This window comes from Gallinula chloropus, assembly GCF_964237585.1.
Source record: "Gallinula chloropus genome assembly, chromosome: Z".
In the NCBI taxonomy this organism is placed as follows: domain Eukaryota; kingdom Metazoa; phylum Chordata; class Aves; order Gruiformes; family Rallidae; genus Gallinula; species Gallinula chloropus.
In genome coordinates, this window is record NC_140089.1 from 49,584,829 (window position 1) to 49,610,867 (window position 26,039).

Below are 26,039 nucleotides of genomic sequence, written 5' to 3' on the forward strand. Positions count from 1 at the left end.
ATGATTAGAGGGCTGGAGCACCTCCCCTACAAAGAGAGGCTGAAGGAGCTGGACTTGTTCAGCCTGGAGAAGAGAAGGCTGCAGGGGGACCTCATTGCAGCCTTCCAGTACCTGAAGGGAACATACAAACAGGATCGGAATCAACTTTTTAAAAGGGTAGATAATGGCAGAACAAGGGGGAATGGATTAAAACTAAAGGAAAGAAGGTTTAGATTAGGTATTAGGGAGAAGGTTTTAACAGAGAGAGTGGTGAGGTTCTGGAACAGGCTGCCCAGAGAGGTGGTGGATGCCCCATCCCTGGAGGTGTTCAAGGCCAGGTTGGATGGGGCCCTGGGCAACCTTGTGTAGATGAAGGCCTGGAGGTTGGCCACCCTGACTGTGGCAGGGGGGTTGGAGCTCTATGATCCCTGGGGTCCCTTCCAACCCATGCCATTCTATGATTCTATGGCCAGCAGGTCAATGGAGGTGATTCTGCCCCTCTACTTTGCTCTCATAAGACCCCACCTGGAGTACTGTGTCCAGTTCTGGAATCCCTGACATAAGAAGGACACAGAACTGCTGGAATGGGTCCAGAGGAGGGCTGCAAAGATGATTAGAGGACTGGAGCACCTCGTCTATGAAGACAGGCTGAGAGAGTCAGGCTTGTTCAGCTTGGAGAAGGTTCCAGGAAGACCTAATAGCAGCCTTCCAGTACCTGAAGGGGACCTTCAAGAAAGCTGGGGAGGGACTTTCTAGAAGGGCATGTAATAATATGACATGGGGGAGTGGTTTTAAATTGGAAGAGGGGGAGATTTAGATTGCATATTAGGAAAAAATTCTTCACTACAAGGGTGGTGAGGCACTGGAACAGGTTGCCCGGGGAGGTGGTGGATGCCCCCTCAAGGCCAGTCTGGATGGGGCCTTAAGCATCCTGGTCTAATGAGAGGTGTCCCTGCTCATGGCTGGGAGGTTGGAATTTGATGATCTTTAAGATCACTTTAAGGTCCCTTCCAGCCCTAGTCATTCTATGATTCTAATGACAAGTATACTCTCTGCTGCTCAAAACTAGTTCTAAAGACAAGCATCACATAAAATAACCCCATACTTCAAATAACTGAAGTAGATGTGGTTTTGCAGGTCCATGTGATTGTATTACAGAGTCCACTCTTAGGTATGTCCCACACTAGAAAAGCACTAGCCTGAGAATCATTTTTAAGTCACTGTACACAAAAGTTTTAATGCTGCTTGGCAAGAATCACCACATAACTAGATATCTAATTAAGGCAGATTTAGATTTTTAGGTAAATCTTAAGTAATAGCACAGATGTCAAGTCCAAGATGGCTTGAATTCTAATATGGAAGGAGAAATAAGAATGCTTATACTGTCGGGATAAATTAATTTTACATTTACATTTTTGAATCAAATGTCACAAACTACCCAAGAGAAGGGTATTTCATCATCTTATAAAGACACATCTCAAAATTACATCAATTGAGGCAAAATACTGCTAAAAATATGACTCTCTAGCTGGTTTTCATAATTTATCTTTTACTAATGGCCTGATCTTAAACTTGTTATTCACCAGCTTCTACTCACAAATCACAGTGAGTTACAGTCTACAGCTCATTCAATACCAAAAAAGGAAGAAAAACTGCACAGAAATATCCACAAGTAGCAGCCCAGCAGAATACAGCCAATTACCAGAAACTTTTTTCTTTTTTTTTTTTAAGTTTTATGCTGTGGCAACATTAGCTATGAATAAAGTTGTCTCTACTTCTACTAGAGTCTATGTAAAATTTCCATACTGGAGAAAAGTACGCTGTGGTTGAAAGTACTTTCAAATCAGAGAGTCTTCAATCAGTAAAAGCGTGGAGTACGTTTGTTATAAATGATTCCTGGCACTAAAGGAGTAACCAAACTAAAGTTGTCATTAGAGAGCTTAAAGAGAAGAGGAAAGCAACACAAACTATTTCATAGGTAAGTTTTAAGAGCAAACAACCTAGGAAGAGGGAGACATCTAAACAGATGTCTGCACAAGCCTGATGAAAAGATCTTGCCTCTCAAGTAAGGGATGGAATAAAGAATCAAGGAGCTACATATTTAGTCTCTTTGGTTGAAATTAATCCACTTTAGCCTCTATACAGTACTAATTACAGAGTACTGGTCACTACGTGCTCAACTGGAGAGAAAGCTTCCTGACTACTTTTATTTAGCTCATTTTTTACACAAGTTTCTCAGAGACTCTATATAACAGTCAATCCTTAATTTCATAGTTCCTCAAGAATAAAGGTTTTGCCACAGTCTTATTTTGTAAAAACACTAAGAACTGGATGTGGTGGATTAACTTTGGCTAACTGCCAGGTGCCCACTAAGCCACTCTCTCAGTTCCCCTTCTCAGTAAGAGAGAGGACAGAAATACAATGAGAAGCTCGCAGGTCAAGACAGGACAGGGAAATCACTTACTAGAACTATAGAATCAGAGAATATCCTGAGTTCAAAGTGACCCGTAAGAATTATCAAGTAAAATTTCTGGCTACACACAGGACCAGCCAAGTCAGAGCATGGGACCGAGTGCACCATCCAAACACTTCTTGAACTCAGTCAAGCTCAGTGCTGTGACCACTTCTCTGGGGAGCCTGTTACAGGGCCCAAGCAGCCTCTCAGTAAAGAGCCTCTGCTTAATATCCAACCTAAACCTCCCATGTTGCAGCTTCATACTGTCGGATAATGAGAAACAAAAAAATAAAAATACCTTCCCCGACCCTACTTTATTTCTTGGCTCAACTTCACTACCAACTCTTCTACCTCTTTCCCTGCTGCTGAACAGCACAGGAGGATACAGGGAACAGGGGCTGAAGCAAGACCACTGCACTTTAGCTCTGACACTCCTTACTCCTCACACATTTCCCCTGTATAGGGTCCCTTCCATGGGATACAGTCCCTCACTAATTGCTCAATGCAGGCCCGTTCCACAGGCTGCAGTTCTTCAGGAACTACTTCAGCATGGGTGCTCTCCAGGGGTACAGTCCTTCAGGAGGAGACTGTTCCAGTGTGGGTCTCCCATTGGCTGCATCTGTCAGAAAATCTGCTCCTCCACAGGCCGCAGCTCTTGCCAGGAGGCTAGCACTGACAGGGCTCTTCATGGGCTGCAGCTTCCTTCAGGGAATGTCCACCTGCTCTAGCACAGGGTTCTTCACAGGCTACAGTGTGGTCCCTCACAGGCCACAGGGGAACTATCTGCTTCGCCATGGTCTTCTCCACAGGTTGCAAAAGGAATCTCTGCTCTGGTGCTTGGAATACCTCCTACCCTACCTTCTTAGTGATCTTGGTGACTGCAGGGCTGTTTCAGATTTCCTCTCACTTTTCTCTCTCACAGCTGCTCCACGTGTTTTTTTACCATTTCTTAAATACCTCATCACAGAGGTGCCACTGACAGGCTCAGCTTGGGTAGCCACAGGTCCCTTTTGGAGCTCACTGGAGCTCACTGTGTCTTACGCAGGGATAGCTCCTGGCCTCTTCTCACAGACCATGCCCTGCTGCCACCAAAACCTTGTCATGTAAACCAAATGCACTGGTTTAAAAATTATATTCTCAATTATGGAATAACTTTAAGATAGCTGAATATAAGAGGAAAAAAACCACCTTCCCAATAATTTTCTCAAGTCAGGCACTGTAATCACCAATGACAAGTCAGACATGTGACTTTTATGTCAAAGTTTTGTATCTGATTAGAGCTGCATTGTTGTTGAGTTCCACCCATTCCTTGTACCTGCCTTAACAGGAATGTATGTGGTTAGATTCTATTATTCTTAATGAAAAATTTCCTGTAAACCTCACATTTTTTATTTTTTCAGCACCCAAAAGTTGTATGTATATGTATTTTTGCAGCACAAACAAAGCATACAGCTTTGTACTGTGCCCCCATGTACTACATTTACTACAAGCAACTTTTATTTGCTGCTTTCCCAGTACCTTGTTCTACAACTAACCACAAGGTTAAGGTAAACACGGGCAGAGTAACATGCACCAAATAACACACTGAACTCATGTGAACTACATTCCAATACTAGAATCATTTAAGTGATTAATTAGGAATACAGTAGTGCTGTTATACTTTAGGACAACAAACTTTTCTTAAACTTTTCTAGCTCTCAAAAATCCAGTCATTCCAATTTCTTCTGAAATTCAGCAAGCCTCCTCAGAGTAGAAGGAGAATTTGGAGTTATCTGATAGAGGTACTTCCAAAAGACATTTAAACCAGTTTTTCAAATTGGAAAGTTTTCTGCATGGACAATCCTAACTGCACTCCTTGTTAGCTCAGTTGTTTTAATGTGTGCTCTAGAAAATCACAACAGTTTTTAGTTCTTTCAGAAAAAAACAACAGAAGCAAAATTAAGAAGAGAGATCACCTGTGGTGGGCAGAAGCAAGCCACAGATTCCAACCTCAGCAGACTGCCATGCGTGTACTCACAAGACGCAGCTGCCACCGAGTTGACCAACCTGCCAACTTTCACATGACTCATGTTGCTCTAGGGAAAATGCAACTTTAAGTGAGTGTAGTGGTCTACAAGCAGCTAGCACCAGTCTGAATCTGAACCTTACTGCAATTTTGGTATGAAAGAAAAAGGAAAGACCCTAGCCACAATCTAACTTCGAACGCATTTATTTTGTGGAATGTGGCATGTACAGCAACAAAAGTATTCATAAGACACAAATATTTTCATGTGTGATATGAATCCTCAGAAGGGATCAGCAGAGTAATACATGAACTCTTTTCTCAGTTCCCATGCAAGAGCTGGAATCTTGAGGACCAAAATATGCTCTGGGAAAATAAATCATCTCTGCTTGTCTGCTTAACAGAGACTGGGGGGAAAGGAGACTATACCCATAGTAATAATTCCCTACTATTCCTGCTAGTTCTACAAAAATAAGAGTAGATCAAGTATTCAAGAGTTATTATGGAACTCCTCCTCCTCCACATCAAAATCTCATAAACAAGGAAGTCTTCAAGAATCTGCTCTACCAGACTTGTCTCGTACATTTCTGCCAGAAAAACTACACCAGCTGGAAATGGCAGCCGAGAACCACACACCATAGAGCCAATTCAGCTGTGCTGTAAACAGAATTCTGATGTAGGCAAGTTATGCCAACAGAAAAAGTATTTGTGTTGGCTTTACTCACACCACAATGCCAAATGATGAATTTTTTTCTGGAAAAAAGATTATTTCTGCTTTTGCATGAGGGGTCTTTATTGGCCAGGTTTAAGTGACTTTTAGGTCACAGCTGCTTGAAGAGCTCCAGTATAAAAACTGTTTCAAATTTTCTTGAAAGCCAATTACAACAAAAATAAATTAACTATCCATAACATGATATATCTTAAAGACTTTCAAAATAAGGTCCTCAAAGAACTTTTTATTTTTTTAAATCCATCCACTAAAAACTGCTCCAAAGTTCTCTTTTTCTTATGTGCACACATATACAAATTAGGAGAACTCACTTCGCAGGAAGAGTGGCGAGGCATTGGAATGGGCTGCCCAGGGAGGTGGTGGAGTCTCCATCTCTGGAGATATTCAAGACCTGTCTGGACGCCTATCTGAATGATATGTCCTAGGGAGCTGCTTTGGCAGGGGGGTTGGACCCGATGATCTCTTGAGGTCCCTTCCAACCCCTACAATTCTATGATTCTATGATTCTATGAAGTCACCGTCCCTTGGGGACAGTGAAGGAAAGGTTGGATGAGGTACTTAGGGACATGGTGTAATTGGTAATATAGGTGGAAGGGGGATGGTTGGACTAGGTAGTCTTGGAGGTCTTTTCCAATCTTAATGATTCTATAAAATCAAGTAACTCATCAATCTCACAACCCCTATTTCAATTAGTGCAGTTCGCTTTGAAGAAGAAATGCTGAAGAACCTGTTCTTACCAATTGTAATCTAAACACAGTCAACAAAAACGTCTCAAGAAGTTATGAGGTTCTTGCCCCTAAAAGCAGTCCTTCTTACTCTCCCATGGAAAAACAAATCCATAAAATGTCTGTTCCTCTAGGGAACATTCATTCTCCTCCCATATGAGATGGCAGAATTTTTCTGCATATTAACAGAGGGTGGGTGGATGGGTGCAGGGAAACTGACAACAACCCGCATGTGGGCTTTTAGGAAAAAAAACTCTAATTGGACTAGGACAGTCAGATTTAAGCAACTGCCTGTGCTGGCGAGGCACCAGATAAAGGAAAATAAACCAGTAACTACTCTGAACCGTAAAACAGAAGCATGAGGTTTTATTAGTATGAGCTGTAAGCTGAACCAGTGAACTATGGGACGTTAAGTTACTGCTCAAACAGACGAGGATTTTGTTTTTTTAAACACATACAAGTGTCTTCTTGGCAGAACATGAAGAGAGGGCTGGAGGACCATGACAATCCTAAGGGAAACAATAGTACAAGGAACAGCAGTTGGAAAGGAGACAGGGGAAAGCACTAAAAAGTATGTTTAATTAATGTAACAATCAACAAATAGAATTGTTAAAAAAGAAGAAGTATATTACCTGATCTCAAATATGCATAGTTTGCCATTGCAAAACATAATCCCTACTTCACATCACCAAACACACTGACAACAGTGGGAGAGAGAAAAAACAGAAGGGAAAAATAAATTTTAAAAAAAAAAAGAAGGAAAAAAAAAGGAAAGGGGAAGACTTGAAATCACAAAGCAGGTTTCAGCTTGACAAAACAATTATTTCCAGATGCAAAATTCTGTAATAACTGAGTTATATAAATATTATTTTGCCTTTTATTTAAGCCTTAGAAAACTGAACAGCAAAAGGTGCAATATGAGGCTGTTCAACTCTTCAGACCACAAACAGTATCTCACATTATATAAAAATGAAAAAAGTAGCTCTTAGAGGCAGTATTTTCTGTGTACCTTCATTCAGAGCTCATGTATTTAAGATCAGAAGATGCTGTAAGTTGTCTCCAGAATACACTGCCACTCCAAACTAAGGTTCTTCAACAACTTGTGGACAGTTCCTCTTCCATTCCTCACAGTTCTGTATCTCTCAAAGGTACTGTGCACACACACTTCCAGACATTTTTTGAAGATGAAAAATCATTAAAATCAGCTCACAAAGCTACCTGAGCTAAATCACTAATATAAATACATTAAAATTACATTAATAATGAAAAATGAAGCTGTTCAAACTGCAAATGTAATTCAGACCCTTGTGTGAGCACAGCATAGCTCTTAATTATCTATCACAGACCTTATACCCATGGGACACCTGCCTTATCCCATGCACAGACTGTGCCTTCTTTGAGGATGGAACACTGCCAGGAAATCATACAGCCAAGCTCTTATTTGACTTTTTGGTGTCCCTTTTGATCGGTGCTTAATGCTTGATGGCATTAACGAGGAACCTTCTGCAGTCATGGATGTGCATGGGATGTGCACAGAGCATAAGAAAGACAATACAAAGAAAACAGCTGTAAAAGATTCAAAGTGAAACTTTATGCAGAAATGAAAGGATATGACTGCTGGCATAACTCTATATTCCTTTACGCAATTATTTTTCTTCCCCCATCATTTCACCATGTGAAAATTCCATAATTTGGAATCACTCTCAGATCCACACCAGTCATCAGCAAAGTCTAAATCTTTTAATCACCCACATTTTGTGAAAACAGTTGGATGTCATGTTTTGTGGACTAGCCCTTGTGGCTTTCAAAGATTTTTGTTGATAGCTGAGGAATGGCAAGACTTAAGGATTTTAGATTTCATTCCACACATAAAAGAGAATTACATTCTAGGACAACGTTTCTCAATCTGCGGTCTGTAAAACATCAGAAGGTTGTCCAAAAAATCATCAGAAAAAATGTATTTTGAAAACCATACATTCTCACACATGCAAGCAAGAAAACATAATTGACTAAATACAAAAAAAACCCACAAACATTCAAAATTTAGCTTAATTGAAATGCACTATAATGCATAAGAAAATGTAAAACGTGACAACATTTCATGTGATGATCCTTGCATTTTTTAAGGAAATTAAGTGTTCTTGAAACAACACATTGTCCTTTAACATTTAATTTTGAAAACACTTTTTCTGTTCTAACCAAATTTCCCAAGTCCCCTCCAGAAAGTGCCTTATTACACCCAGTGTATTCCTCCCTTCATACTACTTCCCTACGCCATTACCTGTTTTCTCCATGTCCCACTATGCTTTCTCCAGTTTAATCCTCATCCAGCCACTGAGCCCCTTCTGCCTATTTGCACTGACAAACTCTGCCTCAAGTATTCTGGTTCACCCTGAATTTCAGTTACCACCGCTGGAACACCCTTTATTTCACTGGCTCAGCTGCAGGAGTTTCCTTTCTTAGGACCCCCTCCTTTTTTTAAGTAACAGACACCTAGTCCACACCCTATCTATACTCCCTGGCTGACGGTCTAGCTACACTTACCTAGCCCTAGTCTTTCACGTGCTCTTTTCAGGGCTAATTTCCCTTCCTAATGTCCACACATAAACATCCTTGCACCTTGCGTACAGTCAGCTGTGTCAGCATACTCCAAGTTCTTGGGTTTTTTAGCCAAACAGGAAACAATGCCCACATTACACTTGAATACCAAAACAGCTCTGAAAAGTCAGCCAACAAAGAATACTGGAGAAGTACTTGCAGCTCATATATACAGTATTTATAGCTTGACTGAGATCATCTCCCTCGAAGTAAGTATTTCTGCTCTAGTATTTCCTATATAACATTAACAAATGTTAAATTGTAGTTTAAAAAACTAGAATAGTTGATACCAAATCACAATTAATGGCACTTTTGTATATGAATAACATAACACCTAACTTGAAACCCCATTTGTATGTGTCGCTCTGATGCTGCATTCCCCACCTCTTTAAAAACACAGATCTTAAATTTTTTTCCCTGAAGATTATTGTTAGCAATTGATCTTCAAAACCTGCTGCTTTAAACGAGGGTACAACCTTTCAGTTAAATATGCTGATCGATACATGCATATTTTACCTATTTATATGATTATTGTTATTGTTACTATTAAATGCTGAATCAATCACTCCCTTTTTCAAGACAATTGTTTTCAAAAGTCTTCAATGTGATAAAGGGTATCTGGATGAAAACAGCCTTATTAAAAGCAACAAGAAAAAGGATTTTTAAACTCAACTAAAAGTACTTAGGTATGTTACAAATGTAACAACTGGAAAAATTATTTTTCAATTAAAACTGAATTATGTTATATGTGGCTAGCAAGCTTAATGACTACATAAATGATCAGAAAAGAAAGATTTTACAACTGATATGCTCCTCCTTCCTGACAGTTCTATTCATATACTAGAAATAAGAAACTGACTTGTATTGTTTTCAATTTTAAAAGGATTTAAAATAAATCTGAATGAAGTAAAAACTGGGTGGGACACCTTAAAATAAAGACAAAACTAACAAAAGACATGGTTGCTTTCATTGATTTTGACATGTTGACAAATTCTTGTTCCCATTGTTTGGTAGTTGAGAACTTTTGTTTCCCTGACCCCTTCGGCATGACACATGTACTACTCAGTATGTGGGTTGGGGTGCGTGCTTTTGTTGTTTGGGGGGGGTTTATTACTGGAGAATACAGTTATTCTGCAGTAACAATCATGTTTGTGATGAATCTTAATTTAAGTGTGTTTCTTTAATTAAAAGTTAATTTTCATGTTTTTAAAATACAGTTTCAATACAGCTTTCTACACTCTCTCTTGATATGACCTCTAGCATCATTTGGTCCTCATTCTGAAATCCATGCAAGCCTTTCTAGGAATTCAATCAAATAATTTTCCACCACCATGAATAATTTATTATGTATTTTGAAATACTTTATGACACAGAAAGAATAAAACCAATATTTGGTTCTCGTTAGCAATTGAGAAACATCATACAAAAATGTTTTGTTTGCTACTGAGACGGATGTATACAAAAGACATGTTTCCTTGGAATCTGGGCCTTTTTTGTGCACTATGAGAGACAGATTTCCAGCTTCTCAGGAAAATTAAGTTTGCATACCAGCACAGAATATCCCCGGGACTTCACTCCGGAATATAACAGTTCGTACTTTCTTATCAGATTTCAAAGCATCCACAGCTTTTGACATCTACAGAGAAAAGGAGGAAGGGGAATAACCAAACACTTCTTAGGTTACTTAATTCCAATATTTCACCTTTATACTAGAACCGTTCTTTTCACTTACCATTTTTAAAAGATTTTTGCTAAGTGCATTCTTGGCATACGATCTGTTTAATCCAAGCACCACAATTCCTGGAGGAGAAGAAAAATTGTATCATTATAACAATGTAGTAAAATACTTATTATCTACATAAATTATTGTTGGGAAATTATAGAAAAAGTATCATTGAGGACAGCAAATAAAATGTTAGAGTAACCACTTACCTACTGAGTTTCTAAAAGAATATGAAGTGATTTACATTTTCCAATGCTAAACATTTCAACACTCAAAAGAAATTACATTTATTTTAAGAAAGAAAATATGACCCTCACACCTTCTCATGGAAATAGTGCTTGCAAAGGCTGAATGTATAATTACACAACTGCATGCACAAATTTCATGTTTGTGTGTGAAATGCTGACATGTAATCAGGGAAGATACTTAATGATAAAAGTATGTTTCTGTATTTGGACAGCCTGCTTTCCGAGAATTCTCGAAGCAAGAAGTGTTAACCACAGACAGCAACTCCAATAGAGAAAAGCAAGTCATGGAACACAGAAATAATGCTATCAATGGGAAACATGAGTTTCCATTTAAAAAAAAAAAATTGTCCCCCAAAACACAGAAACTGCACCTAATGCTTGGTACACTGCTCTAATCACACATTCACAGATCCCTTAGTCCAGGTAGAGACCAGTTGTCTCCACGACTGATTACACATGCATTGGTCTCAATGCTGCAGAGAAACATCTTTCCTGTGTCCTTATTTCACCCTCCCCTTACCTCAATGGGCAATCACCAAACAGGAATATTGTGAAAATATTTACCTTGGTAATGTCTAAGTTTACCAAAGCTACAGCAATCTTTTAGATAGTTTCTTCCTGAACAAGCTACATGTGTCTCACTTGTTCCCAGGGTACAATCAGTTGCTACATAGATACCCCAACATGTTCCGTGTAGATTAGGCAAAAGCAGCACCACATATTTAAAGCAACATAAAACACACTTGACCTGGCTTTGATTTTAAATTCTGAGCCACCCTGCCAATCTGATGTTTTAATGAACTACAGATGCTACCATCCCAAACTGTTCTTCAATTAGGAAATGAAGTCCTTTTCAGAAGCATGTTTTTCTACTGCAATGGTGCTTTTTAATTACATTTGTATTTTTCTTCTCCCCACGTGAGCCCAAAGATTGCTCACCAGTATTAGCGTATTCAGAAGGAAATTCCAATTAACACTAAAGCATACTTAGCATTTTTTCCTACAAAGAGATGATCCTTGAAGCTAAATCATACAAGCTGATTCTTCTTAGCAGTGTCTTATCATAGATGCTTCTTGAACTCAGTCAAGCTTGCTGCTGTGACCGCTTCCCTGGGAGGACTGTTCCAGTGCTGGAGCACCTCCTCAGTGAAGAATCTGTTCTTAACATCCAACCTAAACCTCCCCTGTCGCACATGAAATCAAGTCATAAATCTAGCACTTCTGCCTCCCCCTCCGGGTGAATACAGATGACACACAGCTGTTCTACTTTTTAAATAAGAGGTAAAGCAAGAACTGCAACATGAAAATCATAGAATGCTTACAAGAGAAAACTGCATACAAACAGACATCCTTTCAATTCTCATTTGAGTCAGTTTTCTTCTAATATGCCATTACTATAGTACCTGGGCATCCTTGAAAGAAATTCTCAGGGTTTTTTGATACTGCAGTACGATTTTGGGAGCTTTCCCAATGTATTAACAAACTCAAGACAGAATAAGTACCTGCTCAAAACCACACAACAGAAAATGAAAACTGGACTTCATGATTTTCAGGTGAGAATTTAATCCTTCTCCTTTCCCCAGCCCACACCACAAGCTAACTGTTGAGACAATACTGTCATACAGGTAAGCATCCTGACTAGTACTGTTAGTCACACAGAGAACATGATTATTTTTATGCATTTTATGATACCTGTTACATCATCATTACAGAAGCATTTCATCAGTTAGTTCTTCCTGAAACACCCACAGAGAAGTGTGCTTGCCAAAATCTTCTTAAAAAAAAAAGTTTGAAAAATCTATTTGTAAAAGGAAAAAAAAAAATCATCCAATTCATCAGCAAGCAGCAGTAGAAATAATACTACTAATAAAAAAATTTCAGTATCTGCATGATGTCAAAGAAGTGGCAGATACACTAAGAGTCATCTTGACATTATTTCAGAATACTCTTTGAAGTCATATCCCTGTATACTACTTGCCTAGCTATCTTTGTCAAAAGAGAAAGCTGCCTGTGATGTAATTCTTAATGTTTAAGAGAAAACTGTATGAAAGTCATGTATAATAAAACAAAAAAATACCTTTTAGTGAGATAGATACATTTGCGAAATATAGCTTCAAAATACCTGTGGATTCCTAGAAACATCCCCATTTCACAGTATAGGATTTGCATATAAGTAGCTCATATTGAAAGGTTTTTATATTTTAAGAGTGACAGAAAAAAACATGTATTACCATTATTTGAAACTGCTGAGAAAGATCGTATTTCTTTCTATACTGTACAAAACAGGGTGGATCTATTTAAGTGAAGTGATTAGATCATGGTTTAACTAACTACACTGTACATCAGCACACAGGAAATCTTACTTCAAATAATGATTTTTATCTGGTTAATTTTGTACTTTTTAATTTCAAAAAAATATTCATCCTCAATGTCTGGTAGAAACACATTTAAATGGTTACTTACAAATAAATCCTGGCTTTGCGCTTCCATTAGAAATTTTGTCTGAGTTAGAAAGATTCCCTAAATCTGTATAAAAAGTACTTATGGAAATACTTTTATTTGAATTACATATATACACACAAATGATCTACGCAAATGTACTTTTTCATGAGTAAAAAAAAAATAAATCTGAATTATGCAGTGAAAAATGGAGGGAAGATCAAAAACAGCGAAGTTATTTTTAAGCTTCTCTTATTTAACCACTCAGATCAACCAAGGTAGACAAGTTTACTTTGATTTTTACTTAGAATTATTCTAGAAGTTTCTTAAGCAAAACAAGAATCTTTTGTAAGAGTATCATCCACAATTCTAGTGGTTTCCACTGATCACTTTACCAAGAAATGTTTAAGTACAAAATCATACAGTTGTGTACTAGGCAACATTTTTAAAAAACGCCGAAACATTTCTCAAAATCCCCTATCTGCACGTTTTTTACATCTGAAGACCACTTAAAAATCTTTCCTGCAATTCTTAAATCAGATCTCATTTACTCAGCACTGCTTTGTTTCAAAAGAGCAAAGAAGGGAGAGCTTTTCCTGATTTATCAGCCAGCTATCAGGTTCCAACCTCTGAACAAATAATTCCAACTGAGACCATATTTCTTCTGCCTGTTCTATGCGTGTTACATTTCTAATTGATGAGGCCAAAAAGCTGTCATACATACTCTAACCAAACTAAAACCAGCTGGAAAATGTAAGTGCAAAGACTCGTTCTACAGTAAAATCTACATTTTAAAAATATTTGTATCACATTCCAGCAAGTGACACTGCAACATTTAAGACTACAGAAGTATTTCTCCATCTATTACTTAAAGAGCAAAAGGCCTAAGTTCATTAAAATTTGCAACAGGATCACTAACGCAACTTGGTTAGAAGTTCCAAAACATCAACAGTTGTAATCTATTTCAGTCCTATTCAAGTGATAATCGAATAGAATCTCAAAAAAAAGCAAAAGATATGTATTCAATTAAAAAATACTAATACACTGGCATTCACCTATACTCATGGAAAACAGATACTAAAAACTTCCCAAGTTGAAACATGCTGGTCTGAGTACACGAGCATTTTGCAATCACATTCTTCAAAATTCTCACATATTTTATATTCTACTTCAGTTCAAATTCAGAAGCTGGAAAGTCTGTAATTAAAATTTCAGTAACTAGCTCTTTCAAATTCAGTCTCATTTCACTTTATGTTTACCAACTTCCCAAAAACTGTGGTATGTGAATCACATGAAAGTGTTGTGAAGCAAGACAGTTTGCTACCTTGCCTGCAGGGAAAAATTTGTCATGAGCTAGAAGGCCCTAAACTGTCAGTTTTCCTGCCTCCCCAGCATCCTCAGCTGTAAAAAGCCCTCTGGACAACACATCCTTCCTCAAGTGGCACAGAGAGATGAGGCATGGACAAGAGTGTAGTAACCACAGCATAAACATGCATGTCCATGCTATGAAAGGTAGTTAGAGGAACAGCGTCTGCTCCTTTGTAAAGTCAAGAAGTATTTATGGAAGGTTATTATGAGGCAATGGCACTGGGTCTCACCTGGAAAGGTCTAGAAAATGAACTGGTGGAAAAATGCATGGTAAGTCAGAGTAAGAAAGACCACAGGGTTTATACAGAGCTAGTGTCCTGTCACAACAGGGTTATTATGTGCTGCAAGCAGATAAAGATGTATGAACTTGACACACAAGGCAAGGAGGAGGATATGCAGTAGCAGCACAGAGAGGAAGCAAAGGCATGTTTCTTTTGCAGAAATGCAGTCTGCTCTTCATGCTGCTGAGGGAGCTTATCAACTCCTTCTGCCTTACTTCTAGACCCTTGTTCTTATCCTTTATTAACAAACAGTATTTTTTCTATGTCCTACTAGGGCTGAATAACCCCACGCACCAATACAGGTCAGGGGCTGGCCTGCTGGAAAGCAGCTCTGTGCAAAATTACTTGGGAGTCCCGATAGACAACAGGTTAACCATGAGCCACCAATGTGCCCTCATGGTTTTCAGTGGCATCCTGGGGGGTAGCAAGCAAAGTGTGGCCAGCAGGTTGGGGGAAATTCTCCTCTCCCTCTACTCTGCCCGGTGAGGCCTCATCTGGAATACGGTGTGCAGTGCTGAGCTCCCCAACTCAGGAAGGACAGAAAGCTACTGGCGAGGGTACAAAAGGGCTATGAAGTTGATTAGGAGACCAGAACATCTCTCTTTCAAAGAGAGGCTGAGGCACTTGGGATTTTTTTGCCCAGAGAAGACTGAGGGGGATCTGGTCAATGCTTAAAAATACCTGAGGGTTAGGTGTCAGGAGGATGGGGTCAGTCTTTTTGCAGTGGTGCCCAGTGACAGGAAAAGAGGCAAGGGGCACAAACCTGAATATAGGAAGTTCCACCTAAGCATGAGGAGGAACTTCTTTACTGTGAGGGTGACAGAGCACTGGAACAGGCTGCCCAGTAAGCTTGTGGAGTATCTATCTCTGAAGATATTCAAAACTCATCTGGGTATGATCCTGCACAGCCTGCTCTAGGTAATCTTGGTCTAGCAGGGAGGGTTGCACTATATGATCTTCAGACATCCCTTCCAAACCCTACCGGGCTGTGACTCTGTGGTTCTGTGAAAAACAATTCTTGAAATAAAAGTACATTGACTGACCCCTTCCTTATGATAACCACAGCTGATTTGACACTCCAAATTCTATCTTTCTGTTTGGGGGCATTTCTAATACCATGTTTAACAATGATATATATATTCTGAAAAAAAAGAAAGAGAAGGATATTGGAAAACCAATTTTTACTGAAAAAAATGAAAACAGGTAGGCTACCAACATGTCAAAACTTCAGCTATCATTGCACCTTTTCTTCAAAAACCTCCTTCCATTCTCTGCATAATCAAACTTAGAGTATCTGCATCAAAAACACTCATCAATGAACTTAGTATAGATGCACAGTATAAAATACATTTGTAACATTACAAAAAAGAATGATTTCTAGCTGGTACGACAGCTGGAACACCTAATTCTACAGCCTGTAGCAGGAATAAAAATCATGATCTTAGATAGTACTCACGTATTTTCTACCATTTGTTTAAAAAGTATAAAACAAGGATAAACACTCCTCCAACGTTTAAAAAACTCTTATTTGTTCCTGCCATGTCTCTTCCTCAAATTAAAATAACCTTAAAAATTTAAAATAGATGTTTAAAACTAATTCCAAGTTCCAGCTGGTTCTGTTCCCACCTCTTGGTTGGGAACAGAACAATCATTAAGGCTGAAGTGGATTTCAGGATCAGATGATCACCAACTTTACTGACCCTTAACAGTGACTGAAAAACCCGGCCTCAAATGAAAGTAGAACCTAAGTTTTCCTTTGCAAATAATCTTCTAAGATTATTACATTGTCTCATGCTAAAATTTTCTGTGTATGTATACTAATCGATATATATGAATAATTAATACATATTTTACTTAATTTGCTGCAAGTGTGAAATAAATGAGTTAACGTGCTGAGAGACCTAAACCAAACTTTTCTATCTCAACATATTACTACTGCAAGACATACCATCCACATAAAGAGATTCAAGCACTGCAGAGGAATACAGCCTCACACCATGGCCCTCTCCACAGAAGTAGGTCTAACATCATGGCTCTAAAAATAAATTCTCAGGAACAGAGCATGCACTTACTGTTTCTCCACTATTCCTAGCCCTGCTGCACCCAAATGGGAAGGAAGTGACAAACACCAAAGAAGGTGAAACACCTCCAAAGGCAAAAACACCTCCAACATCTGGTGAGCACCAGACCAGAGGACAAAAAGTGTCCATGCTGTGATGCACTGGATTCAGGTCACTCTTGAACACAGATTTTCTTTCTTTGTTTAACCAGGTGGGCTCTTGGCAAGGCTCTTGGCATAGTTGAGTAGAACCCTGTCAGTCACAGTTGATAGCACTACAAGCAAGGAGGAGGGTGAGACAGCTACTAGGAAAGCTGCATGAGATGAGCTTGAGTGCTGAAGCCACACGTTCCAGAACAGGAAACAGGGACATACAACTTCTGTATCCTTGTCTGCCCACACACACACAAGGGTATAACAGGTGTGTGGCACAGCAGGATTGTAGGGGTTTGCTACTGAAGCTGCGTTTTCGCCCATTAAGGCGGCCAACAGAGAGGTTCACCTCGCACAAACAAGACACAGAGTGCGGTACCCTGACCCAGCTCTGCAGCTGCCATGGCGGCAGCGGCCAGCGGCCTGCCAGGAAGCCACCGACAGCGCTGCCGAGAAGAAGGAGGCGCCGCTGTCTTCCCGCCCCTCGCCGCCGGGAAGCTCCCCCGCGGGACCTCCCCCTCCCCGTCCCGCCTCGGCGACCACTTCGCAGTGTGGCAGCGGCGCGCAGGGGTCACCCCGTCCCGGCGGCCCAAGCGCTGCCGGAGCTGTAGCGAAAGGGGGAGGGTCACACCGCCGCTGCCGCCTTCCCCGCGTTACCTTTGTGTTCGTCATCCAGGTACCGGATCCGCAGCTCCTCCTCTTCCTTCGCCTCAGAACCGTAGCTCCTCCCGGTCCAAGGGAGAGCGGTCGCAACGCCTCCTAGCACCGGCGCCCGGCGGCCGGGACGGCCGAGGGAGGAGGTGGCGGCGGCTGCGGCTGCCAGCCTGACTCGTCCTTGCAGGAGGCCCAGGCCGCCCAGCGCCGCCGCCATGCTGCTGCCTGCGCCGCCAGCGCCGCCTCAGCCTCTCGCGACCGCCGGCCCCGGTCCCGCCGCCCACGTGACCGGCTGCGGCACGCACGGAGCGCTGCCGGCTCCCTCCCCCCCCCCCTCCACCCCCTCCCCGTCCTCCCCGCAGCGACGGAGGCGCGAGGAGCGGGCGGGCGGCCGCGCGCTCAGCGGCCGCCCGGGAGCTGTTCGGTGGTCGCCGGCCGCGGGCTGCCCCTGCTGGCGCTCTCGACGGCGCCTGGCCCGGGCCTGGCGGATGCCGAGGGCGAGGAGGGAAGGGCTCGTTAGCCAGACGAGGTCGGAGCTTTTTTCACGCGCGGCCTGCGTGGAAAAGCCCATCGTGGTAAAAAACTGCGTCGTTTTACTGTGGATTCGTGATAGCGGGGGAGGTCACGCAGCGTGTTTATTCTTGTGGCTCGCTTGCCCGGATCCCCTCTTAAAGGGGCCGTGCTGCGGGGTGAGGTGGTGCCGGGAAGAAAGCACGCGGACTCCTTTGCTTCGGGTGCTGCAGCCGTGGCCGGGCATGGCGGTGGCCTCGCCGCTGACCAGAGCAGCCGTTCCCCAAACCGTGAACCAGGGAGCACTCTGTTCTGCACGCTGAGGGAAACAAATCATAGATAAATCATAGATAAATCGCAGAACTGTAGGGGTTGGAAGGGACCTCGAGAGGTCATCGGGTCCAACCCCCCTGCCAAAGCAGCTCCCTAGGACATGTCACTCAGAGAGGCGTCCAGGCGGGTCTGGAATATCTCCAGTGAAGGACACTCCACCACCTCCCTGGGAAAAGGCAGCTCGCGTTGGGTCCACCTCTCAAGCCTACACCCAGCCCCCTCTCGCTGGGGACTTGAGATTACCCTCGCGTTGCAAAAGTAAGGATCACGCGAGCACGACTTGGTGTTCAGAGTTGGGTTACATGGTCAAACCACCACTGCCCTGGTGTGTGCTTGCCCTCCATGGACACTGACAGGCCGACCAGCATGAAGCAAGTCAAAGGATGCCAGCGGCAAGCATGGAGCTAGGAGGCAGTTGCAGTCTTTGGCTGCAAATACCTATCTTGGACTACTGACTTGTTTGAAAAGGAAGACAGAATTTCACCAGTGATGGGTGGTGAAACACACAGTTGGGCCAGGGTGTATGTACATACTACATATAAATAAAGAGGTTCACATGACTCTTTACACAAGACTTGGGAAAGGTTGCTGTAGCTGCTATCAATCCAGGACAACAATGAGGCTCCTAAACCTCTGAAGTGTGCATTCCTCAAGTCTATTTACTTTGAAGAATTAGGCCTTGAGAATTGAAAACATGTCTTTGAGCCACCCTCTGTCATTTTCAAAACTCAGTGTTACTTAATCAGAGGGATAAAGTTCTACTGCTCCCATGCAGAGGCTCATATGGAGGCATTTTGGTTGTCGTTTTGGAAAACTAGTTTCTGCATTCCTCTCTGTCATGTGGTTGCTCAGCAGCTCTACTACTGCCTTCCTTCTGGAGAAATGAAAGTCTAAACATAATGTCCTATTTGTTCTTATAGAGCACCATGAAGGACAAATGGTGGGGGAAAGAGCAGGCAGATTATAGCCTTCCATTAATTATGTTTTACTATTTAAACACAATGCTATAGCTTGTGATTAACAGCCTGTTCCAGTAGTGCCCACAGTATGTGAAAGACTTTTCCAGCAGAAAGGAATAAAGAATGCCTGTCCAGGCAATTTTGTTCACAATCAAAACACATTTTATGATAAAGAATTTTGAAAGATCATACCCAATTCTGTCAATAAAAACAGAGAGCTAGTACTGTTCTAAAAGACACAAGGTAAGGTACAAAGTCATGAAAAGCAGATCTAGGCTAACTACAGTACCGTAATGTTGCCTTGACGCTGAAGGCAGACATGTTTTCCCTGTGCAGCTGTCATTTGCAATAGTTCCCAGACTCAAGGACTAGCAAACGCTTTTGCTGAGCAGAGGTCAGTGCCTGAAACCAAGCCCAGTGCCCCCGTATCTGTTGTTACAAACTCCCACAATCACGGTTAAAGCCACAAGAATTTTAGAAGTGCAATTTTCTTTTACACAGTCAGTGTTTGGTTTTACTTTGCTAGCATAAGAAGTGAAACCCAAATTTAATTTCTATTCACTTTTTCTGCAGTTTCCCACATCTGCATTGCTAAGTCATGTTTACACGACACACAAAAAGTTTTACTTCCAATTACCTCTTCAGTGTTTTTTGAAAGTAGAATGATTGTGATGAGTGGTAATATACCTGTCATTCCAACATGACAAAGTGAACACTCTTGAAGTTTTTTTTTTCCATTTACAAAGTAAATGTTGCGGTTTTAAAATGAAATCTTAAATTTTTGGCAACAGGAGACATTAAAAATGCCTCCTATAGCGGGTCACTCTGCTCTTCGAACCATGTCTCAGTATTAATGCTCAAAACTGCATACACTTACAACTTTTATTTTGGTAATGTAATACTACAATGCATTTTGTAACACAGTATATTCAGCTCCTCCCATTGCACTGGCATTCAAGCGTAAATCAGGACTCTTGGATGAAAGCAGAGTTTTCCATATTCTCTTGTTCCCTGTTTTTTTTTCACTGTGGTTTAGCTCTAACAACACAGCCTTAAAGTCAAAGTAGTACATGGAAAACACAGTTATGGAGGGAAAGCATATTGACATACAGATTATTATTTAAGCAATAAATAATTTTTTTGTCTAATAAGAAAAAAAAATGGAGCAACTGGAACAAAAATTGTAAGTAACTACCTAAATAACATATGACATTGCTGGTAACCTGATTGCAGCTGCACACAGAAATCCAAATATTGATACTTGGTGATGGGTAAAATAAATTGATTTAGCACAACTGTATAAACCTCGATTCAGCCTCCCTTACGCCCAGAGAAGCAATATTAGTATGAATGAAAATAGAACCAGTGCAAATGGGGAATAGCTGAGCAATTCTTTGCACCCGACTGTTACTTTTAGTATGGTCGGTCAATCATAATCTAATCCAAGGGAAAAATCTTGAAGGTCTTTCACCCTAATTAATTTTACATTAGGAATTGCCCAGGAATACCCATTCACATCATGTTGCAGGTTCTCGGTGTGCGGGACTGAAACTGAAGAGGGAAATACACAGCCCCATTTTTAGCTTTGCTTACTGCTTTTCTTTGAAAATACAGTCTGAAGGTGCGGGGGGTCGGGGGCGAGTCTTGCTGTGTTCTTGATGCAGTACTGTTGCAACTTCGGCAGCAGGGTGTGTAGGTTCAGAAACTGGGAGATGGATTGCCTCCGTGCTTAGTGGAGGGAGGTTTCTTCAGAACTTTATTCAACATGCTTCAGTGCAGGTCACTTGCCATGATTCACTTTGTAGAGGAACAGTCTCGCTCTGAATGGAGGAGTGTGACCTCTGTACTTAACATATAAATTAGGTACCTAAAATTACGGAGTGTGAAAGTACTCGTGGATGTTCAGTTAGGCAACTAGTATTATTAAAAGTACCAAGAAAGCATACTAAATGAGACAGAAAAAAGTTACTGTAATGAGACAGAAAAACAGTTATATTTATACTGATCTGCGAGTTTACAGGTAGCATTGAAAAGGTCCAGACAGTATGTACAATGAAGTGGGAATAAGGACACGAAGGAAACTCTCCTTGTTCCAAGTTGCTTTAATTTTCCTATGTTGTGCCTGTAGATGAAGTGTAGTGAATAGTTTCATTTTGGCTGGATGAGCACATCAGTGTCTAACCAAAGTGAAAAGCGAACATATTTTAGGGGGGAAAGGAGCAACCAGTTTTGGCTTCTCAAGCTAAATCACTTGAGTTTGTTACAAGCTGGAAATTATTTGTCTCTGTAAAGTGATTTGATATTTGAGAGTGAGGTCCATTACCTGTTCTCTTAAGTTGGTTAACAAAGTTTGTTTCAATTCCATACCATATGCCAGGAGCTTCTGTTTCCTCTAATACTCCATTTGCTTTTTATTAATGGCAGAGTTTTCCTGATTATTCTGTTATCTAGTTAGCACACTTGTGTTTCTGATCTTGATTTTTAACTATTTAAAAGCCTTTTTGATCTTCTTTTACAACTGATACTGCTGAAGAAATGTCCCTCATTGTTATGTATTATTAATAAGTGTGTAGCACTCAGCATGTTCCCTTTCTGGCACCATGCCTATTCAATGTTTTGCAGGCAGCTGTTTCCTTATATTGTCTATTTTCTTTCTGCTCTGTGCAGCTTTGAAATTATAATGCTAAAACGTATGATATTTTTACAGCTTACCTTTTCAGGAATTATTCTTACTAATTTCGGTCTATTTGGGTATGCTTACAAGTTTGCTTACATGGCACTTGTTACCTGGTGCCAACATGAATTGTTGCAAAACATACCTGTGTGTCACTGGGGCAGGTTTCGTCTTTCCATTCGTGCCAACCGCGTTCACTTGTGGTTTTGCCCTTGCAACTTGAAAATCGAGACAACCACATTGGGTTGAATTGCACAAAGATGTCTTAGGATCGTACTTCCCAAACGTGGAAGGTGGAAACAAATTGTCTGCCCATTCGCTGCAGATGCCAAGCAAGGCAGAAAGGTGGAACAATTCCAGGAATGTGAAAGTGCTGAGCAAGGCCCCTTGTGTGGGCTGCTTTGGGGTAGTTGTCACAGGGCTACCGCGCTGTAGTATTGAGAGTATCAGAGCCTAAAGAGGGGCTTAGATACTTGTAACAGCTATTGGACAGGTAGTTGCTAAAGAAAAATATACAGAATGTTTTATTTTCAGGAAGGACACACAGTTTATCCTGAAAGGGCATGAAATAATGGGGTTTATCTCAATGGGGCTAGATTTAAGCAAAGATAGTGGAAATAGAGAATTGACCAACAGTGGAGATTTCTAAATATTGAGATATTTGTATCTAATTACAACTCCAAGGTTTTGAATACTGCTGTGTCTCCTTTGGAAGAACTTTTAAAAAGCTTTGTTGTATTTTTGAAGTCCCCCTAGCAAAAGAAACATTCGCTGGCTTAGGGTGTGGTCAGGCAAGCTGCAAACAAACCGCAGCATCACTGGGTTCTTTCTTTGACGGTGAGTGTCCCCTGTTCAGCTATTTATTAATATTGTTAAAATAGTCACTGCAGAAATTCTTAACCTATTTATAAATCCTGTCAAAACTAGACTTCCACACAAGCTTTTCTATGAAGCAATACTCTCCTTCCATCTATGAATCCTTCTGAAGAACTCCTGAGCCAACATTATTGTTAACTGTATCTTAGAGGGTCTTCGCTGTGGCAACTGGGAAGGCAAGACCTCATACAGTTTGTGTGGGGGGTGGAGGGGTGAATGTCAGCAAAAGCTGCCAAGGAAGCACAGAAAACAGGTAGAACTCTTCTGATGGAGTTGACATTTGATTCAACGTGGTTGATATGAAATTCTAGTAGAAAATGGATTTCCCAATATTATCAGGGTACCTTCATTTGTGGTAAAAAGATACCTGGGCTACTTCTAAGGTTGCAGTAGAACAATCCTGTCAAATCTGTGATAGCAAGTAGAATGTAATAGGACTAGATATTAGCCAAAAGAAATAAGCATTATGGAACAAAGAGTTAGTAACTTAATGCAAACGATATTTAAATGCAGAGAGCGGGGTTTCAATCCAAACAGGCATTTGGTGAAATAAAGGGGCAATTCATTTAAATAACACTCTGTTTAAAAGTTTTTGACTTAAAGTAGTAAAGGTTATTTCAGTAGAACTGTCAGTGAAACATTTAAAAATACTGTCATCATTGCAATGAGGGGATTAAAAAGTATTTTAATGCTTCTGTCCTGATGTAATGTGACTTCCAGTAGGAAGAACTAGACATGGAACTCTGCAATGTTTAAAGGCAATACATGTGTCATGAAATACAGGTCTCTAGTAGGAGCTAGGAGAAAACTGGCCTTCTATGCTCAAATCATAAGAAGTTACAGAAAAATCAACACCACCACATAGACTGGTTGGGTCAGATGTGATTCTTTGTTACTGTTCATGAGCAACCCATGAGTTAGGATGTCTGTTACATTTCTGAATGGCATAATTACATTTCCCTTCCGTTCAGCTAATTTTTTATGGGTTTTTTGGGGGGTGGGGTAGTTTATACCTAAACAAAATAACTGAGTTCACAGTGTATGTGCTGTAGATAATATGTGCAGTATAAGATACTCTACCTTTTTGCTAAAAGCTGTAGCAATTTTGGACAAAAGCAGTTGCATGGTTACTCTTTAAAAATATGACGCATTCTAAAGAAATCACTCTAAAGATAAATTTTAAGCTGTTGTGATGTAAAATGTTTTTATATTCATTGTTTTTCCATTTTAAGCTTATGATTAACAGTATGTGACACAGAGATCTAATGAATATATTTCATTCTTCCTGAGAAATGCCTCATAGTTTCACATACATTGGGTACTTTTTTTTTCATATTCTATTCAGTTTCATCAGATTTGTTTATCTTTTGCATTATAACATTAGCTGTATTTTCCCAAATTTCTTTACTCTCTACATACTAATGCAGTTAAGACAGTCTGATAAGATGAATAAGCATTTTCAGTGAAAGTTTAGTCTGTCATATGTAAGAAATCTGCTAATGTCAAAGAATCTGAATCACTTTATGACGGAAAATTTCCAGGACAGAGCAAAGGATTAAATAAGCACAGTCTTGATGTCTCACATGGCTGCAAGAATAGGGGAATCAGGGTCCACATAAGGTCTATATGTTTTGCCCAAATGGTTTCATCATAATTTTTTTCTTTTACTTAAACACTGCAAAGTAAGTGATTTGTCTAGATGAGAAAGCAGGATCCTAAAGATCAAGAACACTGAGCCCAGCAATTGGTATGTGAAAGTAAAAGAAAAACATGTGACTAGGCAGAAACTGAATATGCAGTTATTCACCGATGCCAGTGAACAGCCATTTCCAACACAGCAATTTTCAGATTTCTGATTTCTGAAAATTGTTTAAAAGACATGTTTGAAGACATGTCTTCAAAATTAGGATCTCATCTAGCTATCAGGTTTTTGCAATTTGTGAACACTAAACATCAATTAAAGAAAAATTACCTACAAAAATTAACCTGTCTCCAGAGTAATTTTCTTTCTAGATAGTATCTTTTTGAGTATGTCACTTCATGTCTGGATGGGGAAGCTGTATTCCAGTTGCCTTGTGCCCTGCAAAGTATATTTTATTTTCTATGGAGAACACTGTATACTGTGTCTTCTCAGCCTTGGCAGCAGCTGGAAAATAATTGTTTATGTGTCTTAAGTACCTTAGTAAAGTGGAAGACTTAAAAAAGAACTAAACGTTTCCAAGACTAATCCAGAATGTTAGGTTATTACTGCCCACAGTCTTCTACTTAAGAATTGCTCCATAACTTTCAGAAATTTTTGCTGTTTCAACAATATACCTGAAAAAAGTTGAGAATATGGTCTTTCAAACACACCATTTTCCTGCGCTGTATGCCATCTAACAAGAGGTGGAAGAAGTAAAAATGTGAACAAGAATGGAATGATACCATGTTCTGAAACAGCATTTTAAAACTGCTTAGTGAAAGAAATTCACTAAGAGCTAGTAAAGAAGAGCTAGTAAACTGCAAACACTGGAATACATATTTAATATTATTTGATTTATTGAGACAATTCTTGGTGTTAATCTACCTATTAATCAAAGTCTAATTATGACTTCAAGATATATATTTCTTCCAACAGAGATAGAGAGTATCCTTAGCATCTTTCACATCCCTCATCCAGCACTCCCTGCCAGTGAAGGTTGAAGGATGCATGCCACACTTATTTGGGTTCCTGTATCTTGGGCAGAGCGGGCATCAAGTTGATAATTCTTCCAGTAGCCACTGCGTAGAAACATAGAATTGCATATATTCTTTAGCTATAGAATAAAGCTTTTATAGTTTTCTTTGTAGTTTTGATACCACCACAGCATCTGGTTCCTTAGTGACTATGTGAGCCTTGTCAGTAGATCTCCAGCTGAGCTTCACAGTATAGGATGAAGAGGGAACAACATGGAATTGCTGAAGAGATGTCACTGCTTACTACAGCCTACTTTGACCCCAGAATGAGATTTTTAGTAATATTTCTAATGCAACTAATGGCCCTTTTAGCCTATAGCATGTAGAGTAGGAATTTGACCCAACAGAAATCTACAGCCTGTATGCACTGTATTCAATACACTTCATAATAACATAATTAAGCTAAAGGGAATGTCATTTGTAGAAAACAGAATATTTTTTCAATACTTAAATTAGATTGTGATTAATAATTTGTAAGTGGGTTTATGACTCATAATATGTTAAACCTATGACATTTCTTAACATAAACTTGCTAAGACAAATTAATGTACAGTTATC

The 26,039-nt window shown here is 40.2% G+C and overlaps 1 protein-coding gene across 1 annotated transcript in view; it reads right to left on the reverse strand.

Moving 5' to 3' along the window:
• The window catches only part of AUH (AU RNA binding methylglutaconyl-CoA hydratase), a 119,681-nt gene extending 102,031 nt beyond the window's left edge, over positions 1-17,650 (reverse strand). The window contains exons 1-3 of the mRNA XM_084278242.1: positions 17,418-17,650; positions 10,222-10,289; positions 10,038-10,125 (exon numbers count right to left, since the gene is read on the reverse strand). Of these exons, the coding sequence (XP_084134368.1) occupies positions 10,038-10,125; positions 10,222-10,289; positions 17,418-17,631 (370 nt within the window). The 5' untranslated portion in view covers positions 17,632-17,650. The remainder of the gene's footprint in view (positions 1-10,037; positions 10,126-10,221; positions 10,290-17,417) is intronic.
• Between the last annotated feature and the right edge of the window lie 8,389 nt (positions 17,651-26,039).